At 44.3% G+C, this 21,201-nt stretch overlaps 1 protein-coding gene and 1 long non-coding RNA gene across 2 annotated transcripts in view; one reads left to right on the forward strand and one right to left on the reverse strand.

The window, feature by feature from the left end:
- Positions 1-516: 516 nt before the first annotated feature.
- Positions 517-15,610, forward strand: LOC120860960. Its single transcript, XR_005720466.1, has 3 exons — positions 517-2,223; positions 11,747-11,751; positions 15,599-15,610. It is a non-coding gene; the product is annotated as an uncharacterized LOC120860960 (long non-coding RNA).
- Positions 8,202-21,201, reverse strand: part of LOC120860952 (synaptic vesicle glycoprotein 2C-like) — a 169,344-nt gene continuing 156,344 nt past the window's right edge. Inside the window, exon 12 of the mRNA XM_040236661.1 lies at positions 8,202-8,835. Within this exon, the coding sequence (XP_040092595.1) occupies positions 8,652-8,835 (184 nt within the window). The 3' untranslated portion in view covers positions 8,202-8,651. The remainder of the gene's footprint in view (positions 8,836-21,201) is intronic.

Consider the following 21,201-nt stretch of genomic DNA (forward strand, 5'->3'; position numbering starts at 1 on the left):
AGTGCTGAGCATGGCTGACCTAAAAGATGTAAAGAACCTGGGTCTCAGTGATGTTACCAAGCCACATCATACCCAACCTTAGGATGGTCTTCTCTCCTTTGTTATGTGAAATAACAATTCCCCCTTCATCAGTAAAGATATTTGAAGCTGGGTCTTTGGTTAAATGCAGTGAAAAGTATCCTTTGGGGATTACCAATCCATAGCTGGCAGTTTGTGTTTCAGCTTCCAATGCCAATGCTATAGAATATAGCATTTTTTCTCATCATGCATCTCAAACTAATATTCCAAGTAGATACTACCAACCCATTGGCGTTAACGTGCTAGAGAAAATCAGTTTGCCATTCCTGCTCTGGGGCAGATGAACACCGCATCTGCTCTGCCACCAGCTCCCCCACAAATACCTTTTTCCCATTGGTCCTGGCTAACAATTAGAATGTATTCCTGTGAAATCAAACTATACATCAGTACCCATGATACCAACCCACGGAAACAATTCAAATAAGTCTGAATCAAAGGAAACAGTTTTTCTTTATGCTCAAGACATTTTAAAAAGTACTTATTTTTTTTAAGGGTCAGGTCACATTTGCAAGGGAAAGTCAGTCACACGGCAATCTTTATTTGAATATAATGGAGCAAAAAATGCTCTTTTATTAATTGGATGTCCATTAAGTATCTTTGCAGCTGTTACATGAATGTTAGTTGTCTGGCACATAAATGTATACACACGTCCACAGCTGATAGACTTACGCTGTACACGAGTCACCCGATGGAGCATGCCCTCACTCACACAAGGTTACACATGGCTGTCTTGGGCATTTGTTAAAACACACTTGGTCAAACATTTTGGTAATATGGGAATCAGACACAGAGGAGCATTCCAGAAAGATGAGTTCACAAGAGGACCAGCTGTACTTAAGAGGAAAACTCCAAAAACCTGAAACAGAATTTATTGGGGTTCACACATGCAGCACATATATACAGTGCACTTGGGAGTAAAGGGAACATTCGTAGCAGGAAGGCTTACAGAGCATAAAAACAGACGAGAAACAAGACATAACAAAACGCCCAGCGCCAAAACCAAGAAGAGGACCACTGCCAAGATCTCATCGCAAAGGAGAGTGAATTGTTGGGTTTTACATGTCTGAAATGGAGATCCACCCGAAAGAAAAAGCTCTTCTAGGACTTTATTTACAGGATGTTGACATTAATAAAGGATGTATGGTCTGTTCAGTGTGTTCCTGGATCAAGACAAGGATACATAACCACATTTTGGATAGTATGAAACACATATCAGGAAAGCACATTTCTTTTTTCTTTTGATTTAGGACATAGATACAGTACAATAAATGTATAACAATAGCAGAGGAAATGAGATTAAGCCAAACTGTCCAGTTCTATCTAGTCAGGCCTGCTAAATGTCAAAGGCAAGGAAGGAGTTGTCGTTTTTCAACACCTACTTGGGTGTGAGAGGGGAGATGCTTTGTAACTTCAAACAAATGAATTTCTGTTTGTACAGCATAAATAGCCAATTTGCTGTACATTGCCCTGGAAGGAACAATACTTAAAGAAGTGGTGGATTCTCTGCAATGCGGGTGTTATTCGGAATCAACACAAATGCAGAAAGTAACCTTTGCATACCGACGTGAGGTTGAACTTGCTCAGGTTTTCCTTCTCTTGGGTTGATGGGCAATGCTGACCTGCAAACCCAGGGGACTCAATTTGGTGTGGTCCAGGTCAATGGAGTGGGTGGCCACGTACTGGTCAGGGCTTTAGGAAGCGGTATGCAGACCACTGTCTGGTGGGAGGAGTCTGATTTGTAGCATCTATCAGTATTTGTGGTGTAAGTACTCCCACCATGGCCGATTTCAAGTTACAAAGGTGAAATCATGGGACCTGCAGTTGGGAAGAGATGCTAAGGAACCCAGGATCACAGGTATTTCTATCACACAGACAGAGTAGCCGTTGATTATGTCAAAGGCATAGATAATACTAAGATGGAAGAAAATAATTAGAAAGTGATGAGTTCTGAATATTTTTTACCTTTGCTTTAAAATATAATGACTGTAAGTTCACATGTGTTAAATGTTTAATAATGGCTGTTTCTCAGACATAGAGAACAGACTTTTGGATACAGTGGGGGAAGGAGAGGGTGGGATGATTTGAGAGAAGAGCATTGAAACATATACATTACCATAGATAAAACAGATCGCCAGTGGGAGTTTGGTGTATGACACAGGGAATCAAAGCAGGTGTTCTGTGACAGCCTAGAGAGGTGGGGTGGGGAGGGAGGGGACATGTGTGTACCTAAGGCTGATTCATGTTGATGTATGACAGCAACCATCACAATATTGTTAAGTAATTATCCTCTAACTAAAATTTTTTTTAAAAATGACTGTTTCTCAACTGGCTCACAAAATTCCTGAAATGGTCGGCTCTGAGGAATCGGTTTGCAGTTGCTTCAGCCCCTCCCTGGCTTTTGATGACTTGGCCCCTGTGAGCAGCTCTGTCAGTCGCTCTCCAGGCACCTGAAATCTGCTTAGGACTCTGCACCCCAACTTCCAGGGTGGGCCGCTAGCTACTGTGAAGCCCTGTGAGAGTCTGAACAGAGGGCCAGGGTCTGCTTTCTCCTCCTTCCAGTTCTGGATACTCTTGTCATGAAGCCAGCACAGACATGGTAGAGTAGGCAGACAGTAGGCACCCTCTGCAGCTTCAGCACTTAAACTCAGGACTTCCCTGGCAGTCCAGTGGTTAAGACTCAGCACTTGCCATGCAGGGGGCATGGTTTTGCTCCCTGGTTGCTGAACTAAGATCCCACATGTCTCAAGGTATGCCAATAAGTAAATAAATAAATACACACCCCCACCCCCACCTGCATGGAAGGCACCCAGCCTTCTGCACCAAGTATGAGGGTGTGTCTACCGCCTCCGGGTCTATGAATTCCAGGCACCTCACTGCAAGCCTTCTTGCTTTTCAGGAGTCAAGCTTTGACCTCTAAGACTTCTGCCTCAGAAATGGACTTGCTCAGATGGACCTCACTCAGATTTCATGCCAGTGGTGCCCAGCCCATCGTGTGCCGGAGCTGGGAAGCAGCTGGAAATCTTGCCCAGCATGGGGAGCTTGTCAAACCCAGTGGTCAAGAGCTCACACCTGCTGACACCCGCTGCCCTTCCCGGGGCCTCTCCAGCCTCCAGCCAGCACAGCATCACATTCCTTAGTCCTAAGAGCCCCGATCAAGCTCAGCCTTGATTTCTATGCTGCGAGAGTCAGGAGGTCAGTGAGTCCTGCCTGGAGGAGGGAAGGAGGAGAAAGTCAGTGGAACAAAAAGAAGTAGAGACTCTGGGAGGGGAAGGAGGCGGGTCGCTGACAACCACCTGCTTGCACCTCGGGCCTCAGCCCCCAAAGGCCGTTTGCAACTTCAGACACTTTGCAACACCACGTGCTGGCCTTAAACTGAAGTCTGAACATCGCCCGCCACTGACTGTCAGGCCTTGTTTTCTGGGTGGCTTATATGCTGAGAGTAAAGATGAGGGGATCTGCAGACAGCTGACTTCATCACAAGTCCCCAGCATCACAAGGCAAACGCCCCGGGAAGCCGAGGCGGGGACCGGCAGCAGCTGGGGGACTTGCTGACTCTGCTGCTCTCTACAGGCTCGCCAGCACCGCCAGGAGTTTAGGCCATGAAAAAGAAGGCCCCAGAAGAAACCAGAACTTTACAGACCAGCACCTCTCTACAGATGGGGCCATCTTTGCTGCTGATTCTTTTTCTTTAACACCTCAGCACAGCTTCTTGCCAGGATATTTAAAGAAATATAACATGTATGGCTCCACTTTCCTCAGTTCCAAGTAGGTACCAGTCAGTAGTCCCTCCAACAAAGGCCAAGCAATTGTCAAAGACAGTGCCAATTTCTGAGCAGTTTCTGCACTGCTCACAGTAGGCTATTACTTCTTTTAAATTTGGAAAAATTACATTTTGTGTTTATGGGGAGGGGGTATCAACAGGTAATGGAAATCAATATAAGACACCCCCCCACCACCATTACAGATGTTTTCTCTTTCATTCTCCCCATTTCCCTGTCATTATTTAAGTCCTGCAAAGGGTTTTAACTACCTGCATACAATACAGTGCCTCAACCTATTCAATAGCACATGCAAGTTAATAAATATTTATTCACGAGATGACAAGTGATCGTGAATGTTCTACCCAGGCCCTTCCTCCATCCAGTGCTAATAACCTGAAACTAGGCCCATGAACTGTATCCTTGCCACTCAAATCCTGCGATTCCTAAACCGGACTGAGGAGGTCTTGTTGGAGAGAGAGGAAAGTCAGTCCTGGAAACGGCTGTGTCTGGTTGGAAAGACACCGTGGATAGGAAGAGCAGTCAGTATTTAGAGCAAAAGAACATCACAGGGAGAACTGTCGCTCCACACCTGAAACAAGGAAGGGACACACAACAAATCAAGAAGCTACTGACAACTTTGTCTACCTTACAGGTTGTGAGAGAAGCTTTACTCAAAACACACTTGCTTGCAGAAACAAAAACTGTAAGAAATGTACAGTCCATTTCAGAGTGCCCTTCTGTGCCCTTCTTTTTGTTGAGGCAAGTTGACTGGTATTTCTGTAGGTTTGGTACCTGGACTGAGTACAGAGTGATATAGAAGTTAATGGAAATGCAAATATCCAGGCAACATGCCCTTAACAATCAACCAATTGCCTTTCCATGACACCAGGTGAAGGCCAAATCCAGGCATTTCTGGCTTGAGAACCCTGAATGCATGAACAAGTGAGGGGTTTTACTGAAGATAAATAGGTAAAGGCTATTTGGAGACAGAAAAAAATTGGGAGAATATCATATTCTGTTTTGATTGGCAGAGGGAATCAGAAGCTATTTCCATGGAATGCTTTAGAAATGACCCCAGGCCTTGGGAAATCTTGCTTCTGCCCTAATCTCTTGATTAGAACCTTCTCAGTTATCCTGGACCTTCTCAGTTATCTCTGTCATTACATTTCTTTTCCTACCTCTCGCTGGATATCCCAAGACATCCAGAAGAGCAGTGACATAATTTAGTGCAAACCTGAACTTAGATTCAGTGAGATTTGTAAATGAAGGTGCATCTGACAAGTCAGATAAAATCACATAAGACCATGTTTCATCAGTGCAATGGAGTAGAGCCAGGAGAGCTCTGGGGGGCATCCTTTCTCATAGGACCGATGAGCGAGGCTTCTAACGTCTGTGTCCCGCAGGGCGGGGCTCTTTCCTGGGCAGGCACTGGGAACCACCAGACCAACAGTGAATGGAGATGGTGCTTGGGATTCTAAGAAGCTGCGGCACAAACAACACGGGAACCACCCTCTCACCTGTCCCACAGGGCCTTCCCAAACAACTTCCTGAGCTCTTGCAAGCTTGCCTAGTTTTTTCAGTTTCTAAATTCAACCTGTTTGGTGCTTGTAAAGATGAGTTTAGCATCAGAAGAAGGTAGACAGTAAGATGAACCTATATTTGTGAGGGTCTTCTAGAGTCTTGGACTAGTCCCAGCAGCAAATTAGTCCCAATTCTTTGCTCCACAGATGAGGCAACAGAGGATCAGAGATACTCAATGATTTACACCCTCCTCAGTGAGATCTGGGTCTCCCTGTTGGTTAGTGGGAGAGTTTGGGCTAGGACCCATCTGTCTTATCTCCCAGGGTTAGTCCTTAGGGTGTAAAATAATCCCTGGCTACTGGGTTTGGTTTCCAAGGCGGTGAGATTAAATGAGAGGAGGGTAAAACCTATTACTGGGGGTATAATATGGTTCAGTACTTACAGAATGGAACAGCTGGGTTTGTTTCCTACTGAGAGGACCAGTGATAATAACAGGATTCGGGAACGTTCTGGATTGATTCAAAGCACGTGAGGAAATTTTAGATAGAAAAGGAGTTAGAAATCTAGGAGCCAGTGGGACTGTTTCCCAGGCTTCCATTTACGCATGTACTCTCATTTTCTTTCTATTGCAGATGAAATGAGACCCTGGCTGCGTGTCCGAGTGCCAACAGCCTGCTGCAGTGGATAGAATTGAGAGTTTCTGTCTAATCGCACGGCTCTATCTTAATCCTGCTCACCCCACAACAAGCCAGACAGGCCACACCACATAGTTGGAGAAGAACCTGAGCTCTCTCATAGAAATGCCAGTGTGGGCAGGGAACAATGTGAAGGCAGAGAAAACTACAGGGAAGGTGGTGGCCAAGAAGGTTTGTGACCGCAGACCGTCCAGAAGATTAGAAGAGATCCCTCTTGGGCCACCTGGGAGGTTTGGATTCAAGTGACAAGAAGGTCAAGAAAGGTCATTCCAAAGGGGATGCATGCAGGCAGGTCTCATCCAGTGTGGTTCTGCTGGTTAATCCTATTCTGATCCATCACGCATTCAGATAAAATTCTATGTAAACTGTGCTCTGCATATTTGATGCATTTAAAACGATCACAGACATCCAAGACATTTCTAAAAGTAAAGACAGTACAGTAAGCAAAGTTGACTGTGGTAGAAGATCTAGAGATAGTAGCATCCATGCAAGTTTCTATTTCTCTTTTGAATGGGTTGGTGGAGATACACTTGTCACTTGAGCAGTTAGCATTGCACATGTGACATTCAACTAAAAAACCTGCTCAGGTCCCCAGATATGTCTCTTTGAAAAAGATAACCCATAGGGGTAGGTGGGGAAAAGAGTACATAATGAAGAACACCCAGGATATGTTCATGGGTTGTCTGACTTGTCTTTGTTTTTCAACAATATTCCAGAAGGCAGAGGTGAGAGTTCTGCTTCTTTCCGTTGACATTGTTCTAATAGATTTATTGATATCGTTCTACTAGATCCCATCTAGTCTTTACTGGTTTGCCTTCTTCCAGCCGCCTTTGTAGTTTGGGGTTTGAGTTTTCCTGATATTCTGGCCAGGAGCCTGCATCCCCAGGGAGCTGCCCTCTTCCTGTCAGCACCCCCACACCAGGCTGCCGCCCCATGTAGGCCTGAATTACTTCAAGGGAGAGTCGATTAATGGCTTATGTTAACGAAAGCAGCTTTTCACAGTCTGAACTCTGCAGTCTGGAGCTCTAGGAGGATCAGGAGGAAGGGGAGAGAGAGGCGGAGTGCCCTCTGGGGTGAAGACATCTTTGAGTGTCATGACTCTTGGTAACAAACGATCTCCCTTCCTGGAGGCCCAGGGCGATGACCTGTTGGAAATGCCTATAATAAGTAACAAGGATAACCCTCTAACAAGACACAGGGAATTTAAAAAAGGAATATTGTTTTAATATGGGATTTATTCCTGGCTGCTGGTCATCACTGCAAGTCGACTTGGAGGTCTCAGATTTCAAAGAAGATGAGTAAAAAGGACCAGCGTGGAGGAGGGGCAGCCCCAAGGGGTGAGAAGGTCACATAGCTGACAGCCTGTGGGAATGTCCTGCTAACCTCTCTCTTGCAGGCCAGGAGAATTCCAGAGGTAAAGTGAGCAGCCAAAAGCCCCCAGGAGATGCAACCCTTGTCTGCCCAAGGGCTCCACAGAGCTCAGCAGGCCGCGATTTCACGCAGAGGCAGCATTTCACACAGAGGCAGCGGCTAGGAACACACTGAATGGCTCCAGCCAGGGGCACTGTTAGAAAATCCAATGTTACTTCCCCAGGAACACTGGCCCCAAGACACCGGTCCCCTCGAGGTATCATTTGGCATTTACAAATGGCTTTAGGTCTGAATTTCTAACTCACTTTCAACTTACAACTTAGATGGCTGACAATCTTGAGAGAGTTTGCCAGAATGGCGGAATCAGGTGGGCAGACCCAGTTAGAAAGTGGCTTTTTCCCATTGATTATGTTATCTGGCAAGATGGATGGCAGCCAGGAGTGGGAGCAGGGCGGAGGTGAAGGCAGGCTGAAGATCTGAGTTATGACCATCTGACATTCTGAACCACGTGCCACAATCACAGACACGACTAAAGGCCCCTTTCCTCGTATTTTGCAGAACTTCGTCAGGCTTCCTGGCAGAAATCTTGCTCATGCCGCTCACAGATCTTTGTTGCCAACTGCAGAGCCTCTATTTTTCTTGTCAGCAGAGTCATCTTAATTGTCAAGCCTGAAAGAGCCCCACCCAATTCAGTTTGGTGCCGCAGGGCTTTTTTTTTTTTCTTTTCTTTTGAAAGGCCCTGCTGTAACAGCAAGAATTGCTGGGTGTCCTTTTCTAAGTAAACAGGAAATATCACTGCAAAAAAAAAAAAAAATCTCTCCCCTCAGCACAGATGCACTAATACCCCGATTTATCTTTCCCGTGAACGCTGAATTAGAAGCAGGATTGTTTCTTACAGCAGTTCAGTCCTCTTCTTAGCTTCTGAACCTTCAATGAGGAGGATCTCGGGAAGGCCCGACTCACAAGACACTTAAAAAATTCTGATTTCTGGAAGGCAGTAGCATCACAGTTAGGAAAGACAACAATGCATGAAAAAAAAAAAAGAAAAAAACCAACCCCCAAACCCTGCACAATCACACTGAAGGGATGAGACGGCAGGCATCTACTTTGTTGTCACAGCAGGTTAGTGTTCTGGTATTTGACCACCTTTCTGGAGCCTTGAGTCAGTAGGGGGAGTTGACCCAGGGCAGGAGAAGGAAGTGTAGGATGGATGGCTTTTTTCCCATTACATCAGGACCTGGGTTCGTGTGTCAGGCAGGCGCAGCCCCACGAGTCCTCCACACACCAGCACGGTGGAGGCCAGCAGGATGGGGATAGCTTTGGTGATGCTGACCAGGGAGCCAAATATCAAGTTTCCCAGGACGGCCGCTGCTTTGCACAGTGCATTCAAGAAGCCAAAGCCTGTTGCCCTGCAAAGGACAGAGACATGAACAAGGCTGAGAAACTGTCTTCCCAGAGTCCAACTTTAAGCACAAATGTCTCCTACAAGAATTATCAGTGCTCTTCATGTAGACTATTCTGTTTGCCCTTGTTTAGTCGCTCAGTCGTGTCTGACTCTTTGTGACCCATGGACTGTAGCCAGCTAGGCTCCTCTGTCTGCGGGATTTCCCAGACAAGAATGCTGGAGTGGGTTGCCATTTCCTTCTCCAGGGGATCTTCCCAGCCCAGGGATGGAACCCACGTCTCCAGCATTGGCAGGTGGGTTCTTTACCACTGAGCCCCCAGGGAAGCCCTGTGTGTCCTTAGAGCAAGTAATCAGATATGTCAGCACATCTGGAAGCAGAGAACTCCAGCTGATAGTATTGGTCCTGCAGCCCTCTGCTGACTTTCTTGCCACCTTGACTGATTCTTATTCTACCCATGAGTTTATTAGTGAACAGAAAGAGAAAGGTCATTCAGAGAGTCAGAAAAGTTTCTTCTCTCTTCCAGAACTAAATTAAAATGTATGATCATATATGTCTTTAAATTTTACTTTCTACTCCCTACTTCCTCTTAGTTCATTTATGATGTTTTAAATAATTATAGAGCCTAGGAACTTTCAGAGAAAATCCAGGATGACTGGGTTGCATTCATTTTTCTTGAACCATGGAGGTGAACTATTATGACTTCATCCCACACGTTTTTGGTAGCAAGTAGAAACTGATTCCTGAGCTTGGTGGCCTCAAATGAGCTAGGGACATATTTCTTGCACCCTCATCAGAGTTCTAGATGGATAATCAAGCCCAAGACAGAGGAAAATCAGATTGAAGGCCCATAGAAAACCTTGCTTAACTCTGCTGACATATAATATGTGCAGGTGGTATATAAATAAGACTCATCCCATTTCTTAAGACATTCTTCAGAAAAGAAAACTTTTACTATCTTTCTGGGTGTTGAATATAATTTTACTGTGGTCTTCCAGGCAAGAAATTTCATCTTGTTCATGAGAGTACCGATACTGCTGACATCATGAGATAATACGGATTTCCTCTGCCTTTATGCCAGCTCACTGTTTTTTTGCCTCTCACTGGGTACATATGTGTAATAAAGGCACATTGAATGCACGGTAACTGCTGGATACATGTTTTCCCCTCTAGAGAGAAATGTATTTTATATGCTGTAAAATGCAGTACTTAGTACACATCTTTCTTTGATTGATTTGTAAATTTGTTAAGTGTAGGTTTTCCTTTGGCTAGTCAGGACAAGTACTTATCATGACTTACGCTATTCCAAGAGATACTTTCTACAACATGTAGATATTTACTACAGGAATTATACAGCCATCCCTCTTCCCACACCACAGGAAAGGGAAGAGCACCCCTCTTGTGCTGAAGGAACCAAGCCATTCATTTTGCTGGTTAGAACAGACCTACAAAGGGCAGCAAGTGCTACCTTTCTTTTTTGGCCAAAACACCTAGAATGTGGAGTAAGCAGCCTCTGCAGTGTCGCAAAGTTGCCAACTGTTTGGATCTTGGAAGAGGTTAACAGAATCTCTGATGGAGGAAAACAGGAACTTCTCGAGAAGAGGGTAAGCTCATTGTGTATTCTTCTTTTTCTTTTTGGTTTCTTTTTAAAGAAAGAGACTAGCAATAGCAGCAACCACCAGAGAGAGAGGAGATTTAATGTACTGATAACTATTTTCAAATGAAATTGCTTGAAGGTTACATGTTGGGTAACAAAGAATACTTAAGTAGAATGACACCATCATCTTCGGCTTTCCCTAGGTCCATGGAGATGCCATGAGGCCAAACTATTTTTGTTTTTTTTTAATTAAAAGTTTTTTTTGAGCAGTTTTAGGGCTCCAAAAATTGAGTGGGAAAAAAAAGAGAATTTCCATATCATCCCTCGCCTTGCACCCCGATTGTTAACATCTTAGTGTGGTTAATATTTTTATAATTTATGAGTGCGTGCATGCTCAGTTGCTCAGTTGTGTCCGATTCCACAGGACCCCACGGACTACGGTCCACCAGGCTTCTCTGTCCATGGGGTTCTCTAGGCAAGAACACTGGATTGGGTTGCAGTGCCCTCCTCCAGGGGATCTTCCCAAACCAGGGATCGAACCCGTGTCTCTTGTGTGTCCTGCATTGGCAGGCGGATTCTTCACCACCGAGCCACCCTGGAAGCCCCTTGTTACAACTGATGAGCCAAAATTAATATATTATTATGAATTAAAGTCCACAGTTTACATTCGAGCTCACTGTGCTGTATATTTTATGGGTTTTGACAAATGTATGATAACATGTATCCACCACTATACCATCGTGCAGAATAACAGTTTCAATGCCCCGGAAATCTTGGCAACCTCTGATCCTTTTACTATCTCCATAGTTTTGTCTTTTCCAGAATGTCATATAACTCAAATTATATAGTATGCAGCCTTTTCAGACTAGCTTCTTCTACATTTTTTTTTTTAAACTACATGTTAGTTTCTAGATTCTAGAAGTATAAATTACCCAATACATCTTAAGGTAGTGAGATAAGCTGTATTGTTCTGAGGAAAATGGTTGGCGTGTGTGTTACTGATAAGCAAATGGAAAACATTCTGTATGAAGAAGTCTCTTGATGCTAAAACTTCAGAGTGAGCCAGGGAGAATTTGCACTGGGGCTAAAATAACTGCATTTTGCCAAGCTACCAAACTCTGGCACAACTCAGAACAGGGTATAAAATACAGGCAGCTATCTCCTTTTATTACTGAAACTATAACAGAGGAATAGATGACTTCCTGAGACCTCAGAGCAGCACCGAGAGAGACGTGTCAGGAGCATCTGGTATCTGAAGCCTCTAAATAAGATGGTCAAATTCTTATCTCCTAAGAATCTCTGCTTCCATTTATCAAGCAGAGGCAGTTGTTTAGATGACAGTCTGATGTAGATACAAAGCACACAGCCTCCTTAAATTAGTGTTGGCATTCCAGAAAACATGACTGTGTGAAATAACAGGTAAGTTATTTCTTCAAATACTTGAAGCTGGAGGGTGTGATTTTCTACACACAGCAGACACAGTTGTATTAGAAAAATCATTCTCAAAGTGGCTCTCCCTTGGAATTATCTGTGTATAAGTAAACAAGCTTTTTACTAGTTCATTTGTTTCCTTGTTCTTATTTAAAGGAAGCCATGAACTTCCATAAACACCCCAAGCACAAGTCACCTTGTGCTCAAGTCTTTGGAGGGTGGTGTTACGTAATTAGAATAAGGAAAACGTGTCTAAAATAGTGGTGGCTAAAAGACAAAGAAAGGAAAAAGCACACGAGAATAGAACAAAGGCAGGTCCGAGGACCAGAGTGAGAACCTCAGGTGAAGCAAACAGCCCTCCTGGCTAGCCCAATTTACATAGGACAGGCTCAAGGGGAGGAGAGAAAACATATAAAAAGAAGAGCCAAAATTGAGCCTCTCGCTTCTCTTTGCCTCTTTTCGGTAGGCCCACCCTCACACCTCGAGGACGTATTTTCCTTTGCTTGCCAAATAAAACTGAGTCGGGCATGACTGCAATTCTTCCAGAAATATCTGCACTTTTGAATTGGTTTCAATTTACTGTTATGTACTAACGGAACCTACAAAAGAAAAACATCTACTCCACCTCTCCAACAAATGTTTTTTGTTTCTGAATTCCCTTTAGTATCCAATCATGTCCATATTTTTGCAAATCACAGGATTTCTACAGCTTTCCTTTTCTGCTTCCCCCCAGTCATAAAGCTGCTTGTCCCAGGTTATTTGTGTTTTGTTTAAAATGAAATGATTTAGTACAGAACCATTATTTCTATAACCATAACATTGGATAATTAGAGCTTTCCAAACTTGGGGGAACATAAACAAGATTGGAACGAACACTTTTACATATATGCTTGTGTGCTAAGTCACTTCAGTCATGTCCAACTCTTTGCAACACTATGGACTGTAGCCTGTCAGGCTCCTCTGTCCATGGGATTCTCTAGGCAAGTATACTGGAGTGTGTTTCCACTTCCTTCTCCAGGGATCGAACCCACGTCTCATGTCTCCTGCATCAGCAGGCGGGTTCTTTACCGCTAGCGCCACCTGGGAAGCCCCCTTCATATACAGGATCTTCTGTGTTTGGATGTGTTCAGTAGGAAATATCACACAGTACAACACAGCCAAGAGAACACGTCACGGTGTGGCGTGGGGAGACTGAGGACCACGAGGCACACCATGGTCCTCAGGGGAGGCCACTCCAAAGGCTTTGCATGACCTCTTCTCTTGCCCTCTCCCTGCACCTGCTATCTTACTTTATGCTGCTTTGCACAGCTCATTTTCACTAGAGGCAATCAGTTTCTCATCTAACCTGCATCATTTCCTTTCTTTCCAGCTATTAGCTGGACTCTGGACAGCAGTGAAAGCTCTCCCTGCTGGACTGGCCTCCTTCCTGCTCCCCTCCTAAACCTCAGGGCTCTCCCTTTGGGGTTTAGCCTTATTTAGGTCCTGGCTACATCTCTAGGGTAGGGCTGTGGAGCCGTTTACAGAGACTCATCACAACTTCTTTCAAGACTGGCACAAGGATGCAGAGGATGCTTGTGAAATGAACTAAGGAATTTTCTGATTTCTTCAAAATACACTGGAAGTATATTTCTGTAATGGGCATTAAAAAAAAACAAAACTGAAGTAAAGTTAATTTACAATGTTGTGTTAGTTTTCAGTGTACAGAAAAGTGATTCAGTTTTATACATATGCGTGTGCATGTGTGTATATACATACGCGCACACATATTCTTTTCCATTATGGTTTACTACAGGATACTGAGTATAACTCCCTGTGTGATACAGCAGGACTTTGTTGTTTATTTTATATATAGTAGTCTGTATCTACTGGGCTTCTCAGACAGTAAAGAATCTGCCTGCAATGCAGGAGACCTTGGTTCAATCCCTGGGTTGGGAAGATCCCCTGAAGGAGGGCATGGAAACCCATTCCAGTGTTCTTGCCTGGAGAATTCCACAGACAGAGGAGCCTGGTGGGCTACAGTCCCTGGGGTCGCATAGAGTTGGACACAACTGAGCAACTAACACTCCTGTATCTACTAATCCCAAGTGGGCATTTTAATGGACATTAGTTGGTCCATGTTTGCTTATTGATGCCAGACTATCAGCTTGCTTTTGCAGAAGAAAAAAACCCAAGTTTCACATTCTGAAATCAGGAAAGACTGAATTCAACTGCTTTCTAGTTTTCAAAGGAAGAGAAAATTTGTCTCATCTAAGCAGTAAGTGTAGGTGTGTGGTGTGTGTATGTGTCCTCCTTAACTCAGAAGATGGCATTCTGTATCACGGCAAGCAGGGCCTTTCTTACAAACAAGTGGAGGACTTCCCTGCAGCTGTGAGCTTGAAGGAATCCCTGGGCCCAAAGTGGGCCTCCATCTCCCTCCCAGCCTACAACCACCAAGGGTTGTATTATTGCTTGTTTCTGTTTAAATGCAAATATATTCACAGACAGTTCATAATGGAAGCCTTTGTGTCTTATCATTTATCTGATAAACCTCAGCTAGGAAGTGAGTCCCTGGGCTGGGATAAATAATGACAGAATGAAAGTGAGCCCTGGGAGGCAACCTGGAGTTCATCTAAGGCCACAGTTGATGGACATGTCTGTACACGTCCAAATACCAGGTAAGCTTCTTAGAAACTGATTCCCAGAGCCCCACTCAGACCTAATGGGAGGGTGCTGAGAGCCACAGCAGACAGTCATACATCTGGGTTGTAACACAGACACTCCCAAAAAAGTTATTGAGTAAATAAATGAACAATATTAAAATTCATACTGAGATGGATAGACATATTTTTCTTATTCTTCCTATTAAACATAGCTAAAAGTCCTCAATGTTATAAAATAAACCTAAGACAACTCTGGAAGATAAAGAAAATGGCAGAGCTGCTGCAGACCTGGGTAATGGTGAGTTCCTGCATTTTCTTTTTGCTTCATAGTTCTGAGACTTGGAACTTAAGAAGCTGGCAAAAGGAAATACCAACAGGTACAGATTTAAGTAACACCCAAACCAAAGCCTGCTCTCTCTACCCAAAGGGCCAGGATAGAGGCATCCAGAAAATATTTAGATGATAAACTCTCTTCTCTAGCCAAATACCAGAAAAAAACTGTAACTCAACTGCCAGCCACACCAACAAAGGTCGAGTGGAGAACCTGGACTCCCACCCTCATGGACCTGTAACGAGGGGCCTCAACATCACCACTGGGGTGGTGTGGTGGGGGAGGCTAAGTAGGAAGCTAGGATTTTCATCCCTCCTGGCCAGTAATGAGCTTGTCTCTTCTTTCCCTTCACAGTATCAATAATCATGAGGGGAGCCTGGACTCCCACCTCTGGGCAGCAGGAATGAGGACACCCTTTCTTGGGTGTCAATGGAGGTTGAGTGGGAACCTGGACATCTACTTCCAGGCAGTAATGGGTGGCATCTCTTCTCCTCCAAGACAGGTGTCTAGGGAAGCCAACCAAAACTAAAGGCTTAAATAAGATCAGAAGCCTCAGAACATAATATGAAAATGACTGCTTTCAAATACTACTTGTCATCTGAGTTACCTGGAAGATCTCCACTAGAAAGCGACAATAAAGAGACGTCAACACTGAGATGATGGAGATGGTAGCATTATCTGACGAAGATTTTAAAGCCATCATGATAATAAGGCTTCAGTAGGCAATTATGAGGGCTTCCCTGATGGCTCAGATGGTAAAGAATCTGCCAGTGATGCAGGAGACCCGGTTCAATCCCTGGGTATTATGAACATGCTTGAAACTCTTGAACACCAGGCAAGAACATTGGAGTGGGTTGCCATTTCCTTCTCCAATGGGTGAAAGTGAAAAGTGAAAGTGAAGCCGCTCAGTCATGTCCGACCTCAGCGACCCCATGGACTGCAGCCCTCCAGACCCCCCTGTCCATAGGATTCTCCAAGCAGGAGTACTAGAGTGGGGTGTCATTGCCTTCTCCTGAAATATAGAACACATCATCAAAAAATAGAAAAGATAGAAAGTCTCAGGAAAGAAATAGAAGACATAAAGAAGAACCAAACTGAAATTCTATAAATGAAAAATACAATAACCAAAATAAAAATCTTAGTGATCAGGCTCAACAGCAGAATGAAGGAGAGAAGTGAAGAATCAGTAAATTGAAGGTAGAACAATAGAAATCCAATTTGAAAAACAGAAAATAGACTTAAAAAAAGAGCATCAGCAACCTGTAGGACCATAACAAGAGATCTAATACTTATGTCACTGGAGTCCAAGAAGGAGAAGAGAAAGTATTCAAACAAATAATGGCTGAAATTTGAAATAATGGTTCACAAATTTGGCAAGAGACACAAATCTACAGATTCAAGAAGCTGAAGGAATTCCAAATGTGATAACCCAAAGAAATCTACACCAAGACAAAGAGAAAAATCTTGAAAGCAGCCAGAGGAAGCACTTTACCTATAGGGAGAAACAGTTAGGTTGCTCGATTCTCACCTCCAAAAATGTTGCACCTGTTTTTAGAATTCCCACAACAGTCTCTAAGCAGTAATTTCACCATCACCCCTTCCAGTTAATACTGAGTTTTTATCAGTCTTTACAACCTTGGATTTTCTGCATAATAAAAGAAAATTATATATTACCATTGCTTTAATTTGAGGTTTGCTCAAGATGGGGTTGGTCTCCATAAAAGCTAACCATATGATGAGAGGCTTGGAGCTTTCAGCCTATCCCATCCCACCTTAGGGAGGGGAGAGAGGCTGAAGATTGAGTTCAATTACGAGTGGCCAGTGATTTAATCAATCATGCTCACATAATGAACTCTTCATAAATCTAGAGAGCTTTCAGATTGGTGAATGCATCCACATGCCGGGAGGGCAGTGCACCCCAAACTCCAGGATGATGTAAGCTCCTGTACTCAGGAGTCTTCTGGACCTTACCCTAGGTACAGACATAGCTCATTTTGCTGTACATCATTTTATTATACTTGAAAGATACTGTTTTGTTTTTTTTTTAAACAAATTGACCATTTGTGGCAACTCTGGGTCTAGAAAGTCTATCAGCATCATTTCCCCAGCAGTATTTGCTCACTTCATGTCTCTGGGTCACATTTTGGTAATGGTCACCAAATATTTCCATTACTATTATATCTGTTATGGTGATTTGTAATTGAAACTTAGCAGGACCCTTTGGGGCTTCTGAGCACTGAAGCCTTTCCATGTCATTCCTTGTTTGTAGGGAATAGACTCCAGCCTCCATGAGGTCTCCTTGAGTCCCAGGGGCAGATTCAAACTATTGCTAATCAGGGAAGGGAAAGGATGCTGAGACAAAGGAGGAGCCAAGAAACAATAGTGCAGGCTTGCGGCAGGGTCCTGATTCTACCTCAAGGGATACACATAGACATATCTTTAAGGCTTTCCAGGTATGCAGTGGTAAAGAACCCACCTGCCAATGCATGAGATGCAAGAGGCTAGGGTTGGATCCCTGGGTCAGGAAGGTCCTTTGGAGTAGGACACGGCAACCCACTCCAGTATTCTTGACCGGAAAATTCCATGGACAGAGGAGCCTGGTGGGCTACAGTCCATGGGGTCGCAAAGAGTAGGACAGACTGAACACAGAGAACTAAAACCCTCAACAAATGGAAGATGTCAGCATTCTTCATGCCAGATTAAAGGACCCAGAGAAGCTCTTCAAGAAGACCACCTGAGGCCAGAACTCATTAGATTACCTGAGGCCAGAGAACAGACACCTGTATATGTATGGCTGAGTCCCTTCACTATTCACCTGAAATTATCCCAACATTGTTAAAGGGCTATACCCCAATACAAATGTTTTTGGTGTTAAAAATAGAATAAAGGAGTGTAGGCCCTAATCACACAGTCTAATCTTATCAGCAGCCCTGCCCTTGAACTATAATAACTTGCTATAATAACTCCTCACCAAATCTTCTGGGGTTGGGACAGTTTTCAAGGGCAAGAGCCTGTGTGGCCCTCTTTGTCTGGCAAAGCAATAAACTTATTGTTTTCTACTTCACCCAAAACTCTGTCTTGGAGATTTGATAAGGCACCAGTGCACAAAGGCTGAATTTTGGCATCATTACCAGAAAAGAGCAAGTGATTAGAGGTTGTTTAGAGAGCTGGGGACACAGGGCTGGAGATGAAGCTCTATAAAATCTTTTGAACAGCAAGATTTGATGGGCGTCCCGGTTGGTGAGTGCACAGAAGCACTGGGAAGGGGTGGGCCTAGATGGGGCACAGAGCGCCACGCTCCCCTGCCATTCACGCCTGGCCCAGTGTGTGCATCTCTTCTCTCTGGCTGCTCCTGAGCTGGAATCTCTTATAATAAATCAGTAAATGTGAGGAAATGTTTCCTTGAGTTCTGTGAGCCATTCTGCCAAGTTATCAAACCTGAGTTATCATGAGAACTCCAATGTGCAGCCAGTTGGTCAGATGTACAGGTGATGATCTGACTTGTGTTTGGTGCCTGAAGCGGAGGCACTTCTTGTGGGAATGGAGTCTTTAACCTGTGGAATCTGATGCTATCTCCAAGTGTGTGTGTGTGTGTGTGTGTGTGTGCACATGCGTGTGTGCGTGTGTGTGTGCATGCATGCACGTACTTGCATACATGCTTGTCACTCAGTCACGTCCGATTCTTTGCTACCCCATGGACTGTAGCCCACCAAACTCCTCTGTCCAGGAATTCTCCAGGCAAGAATACTGGAGTGGGTTGCCATTCCCTTCTCCATGGTAGATTATATCAGAACTGAGTTACATTTTAGAACATCCAGCTGGTGTCTGCTGCTAAGTTGCGTCAGTTGTGTCCAACTCTGTGTGACCCCATAGACGGCAGCCCACCAGGCTCCCCCATCCCTGGGATTCTCCAGGCAAGAACACTGGAGTGGGTTGCCATTTCCTTCTCCAATGCCGGAAAGTGAAAAGTGAAAGTGAAGTTGCTAAGTCGTGTCTGACTCTTAGCGACCCCATGTACCACAGGTTCCAGGCTCCTCCGTCCATGGGATTTTCCAGGCAAGAATACTGGAGTGGGGTGCCTTGGAATTAAAGAATTACTTGGTATTGGGAAAAACATAGCTCCATATTTGGTGGCCAAAAGTAAAGTATTGAGCATGGAGGGGAAAAAAAAACAACTTTCCCTTTTAAAAAGTGTTTGCAGTGACTGTTCAGCTTTATTTTCTCTGGCACAGAAAAGGTGCTGCTCAGTAAGTACACACCATTTTAATTTCAACATTTCCTGCCTCTTTATTACACAATTTAGAGTAGCTTATAAAAGACAAAGGGTTTCCTGGGTGGCTCAGCAGTAAAGAATCCATCTGCAATGCAGGAGCCACAGGAGATGTGGGTTCGATCCCTGGGTCAGTAAGATGCCCTGGATAAAGGCAAGGCAACTCACTCCAGTATTCTTGCCTGGGAAATCCCATAGACAGAAGAGCCTGGTGGACTATAGTCCATAGGGTTGCAAAGAGTTGGACACAACTTACGTAACTTAGCATGCACGCATGCATAAAAGACAAAACTAATAATACAGAAATACAAGAGTGTAAATCAAGATGAGGAGGAGCAAAGCAAATATCTGGACCCTGGAGATGTAACACTGACACGGACACTCTGTCTCTTGATGCACAGCAGGGAAGGGAATATGAGGAATTACTAACTTTTATCATATGGAGTGAAGAGACAGAGTGCCTCTCCAGAGTAGGTCCTGAAATGCCCTGCAGATCCAGTGGTAAGCTCTACAGAGACGAATGGTGCTTTCACAGTAAATGCAAATGTAACCCCTACCATGAGTCAGAGGTATAACATCACAGATCAAGTCCATACTGAGGGTGACAAGTGTGGCTTTCAAGCGTTGCAACTTTCATAGCACTTAGATTATATCCTAAGTTATGTTCCCTGAATAGAATCATTTGCCCTGGGATTCTGATATGAGTTGGCTATTAAATGGCTCAAGAGGCTACTTTTTAGTCTGGGGTCTGGAATCAGAGTGTTCTTTTCTGATCATTAAGGACAGATTCTAGAAACTGGGCAAGGAGCTGACAGTGCTAAAGTTCTGGTATGAAACAATTATAGCCTCTAACCAGAAGTGTTTGTCGGGATGTATTCTATTCGCCTTGCATGGGGAGAGGAAGCCAGAGGGCACCTCACACAAAACACCTGGGGTTTACCTCTAACAGCTGAGCCACAGTTCAGTGGAGCCCTCCCATGAGACCCAGAGGACCGCAGTGGGGATAGAAGAGAAGGTTTTAGCCTCAAACAGCATAGGTCGTGCCAGCTAACTCATTATGGTGCCAGCAATGCAGCTCTGGCAGATAAGTTATCTCTCCATCATTTAAGAAAGTGACTTCCTGTATGTTACCTGGTAACATCAAATTAAGTGGTGAATATTTGCTAGCAGCATGGTCAAAGTGAGGATGCACTTTGCCAATTTCTGAGTCCTGGTCCAGCTGCCATGCTCTGAAATGCATTTCCATGTTTCACTGCTCCAGTAACTGAATGTAAGAGGAATACTATGGCAGGCTGGTGCCCCCAGGACAAGCAGGACTCCTCCGAAGCTGACTTTTAGCACAGCAATGCCAAGCCTTCCTGAGACTGCTCACTGGTGGCCTGGAACACTTCCACCCAACTGGTCTTCCTTCTTCACTCTTTCATGGGGCTCAGGCTTGCGTTGTGGCCAGACTACATCTCTCTCCCTGTTTTCTCTCATAACTTGCATTTCCTTTAACAAAATCTGTGCATGTTTAACCCCATTTTGTCTGCTGCTTCTCGGAGATCCTGAACTAATACGCAGAGCAATTTCTGTCTCTATCTTGCTGATGTTTAACCTTTCTGAGAACGGAAACACAGCAGGTCCATGTTTTTTATGGACGACCTGCCCAGTTCATGGTGTTTTGTTTTTGAGCCAGGATCTTGCCACAGGAAAGTACTCACCCTTCGTCCTTCCATTCTATAGCAGAGGGATAAGGGGCTGATTCATCTAAAATAGTATTAAACTTTTATAATGCAAAATTAAAAGGTCACAGTCTATGAAATAACTTTGCTTTAACATGGAGGGGCTTAGCTTAAATGTCTAGTTTAATTCACATCTGGGCCCAGTTTACAGAATGAGCACAAGAGAAAGCTGCAGAGTCTTGATCTTGCCTTGGCAGCACCCTCGTCCAAGATCCATGACATCCATCCCAGGAGCTTGCCCACAAAAGAGAACTACTGTTGGCTGAAAGAAGGAAGGAGATGCTGGACATGGGTTGCATGGTCCCTTTCAGAGCCTAAGTCATCAACAGGAGGTTACTGATTAGAATATCTGATAAGTAGAGTCCATCAGAGTTCCCAAT

The sequence above is a fragment of the Oryx dammah genome, unplaced genomic scaffold (assembly GCF_014754425.2).
Source record: "Oryx dammah isolate SB20612 unplaced genomic scaffold, SCBI_Odam_1.1 HiC_scaffold_11210, whole genome shotgun sequence".
NCBI classification, from domain to species: domain Eukaryota; kingdom Metazoa; phylum Chordata; class Mammalia; order Artiodactyla; family Bovidae; genus Oryx; species Oryx dammah.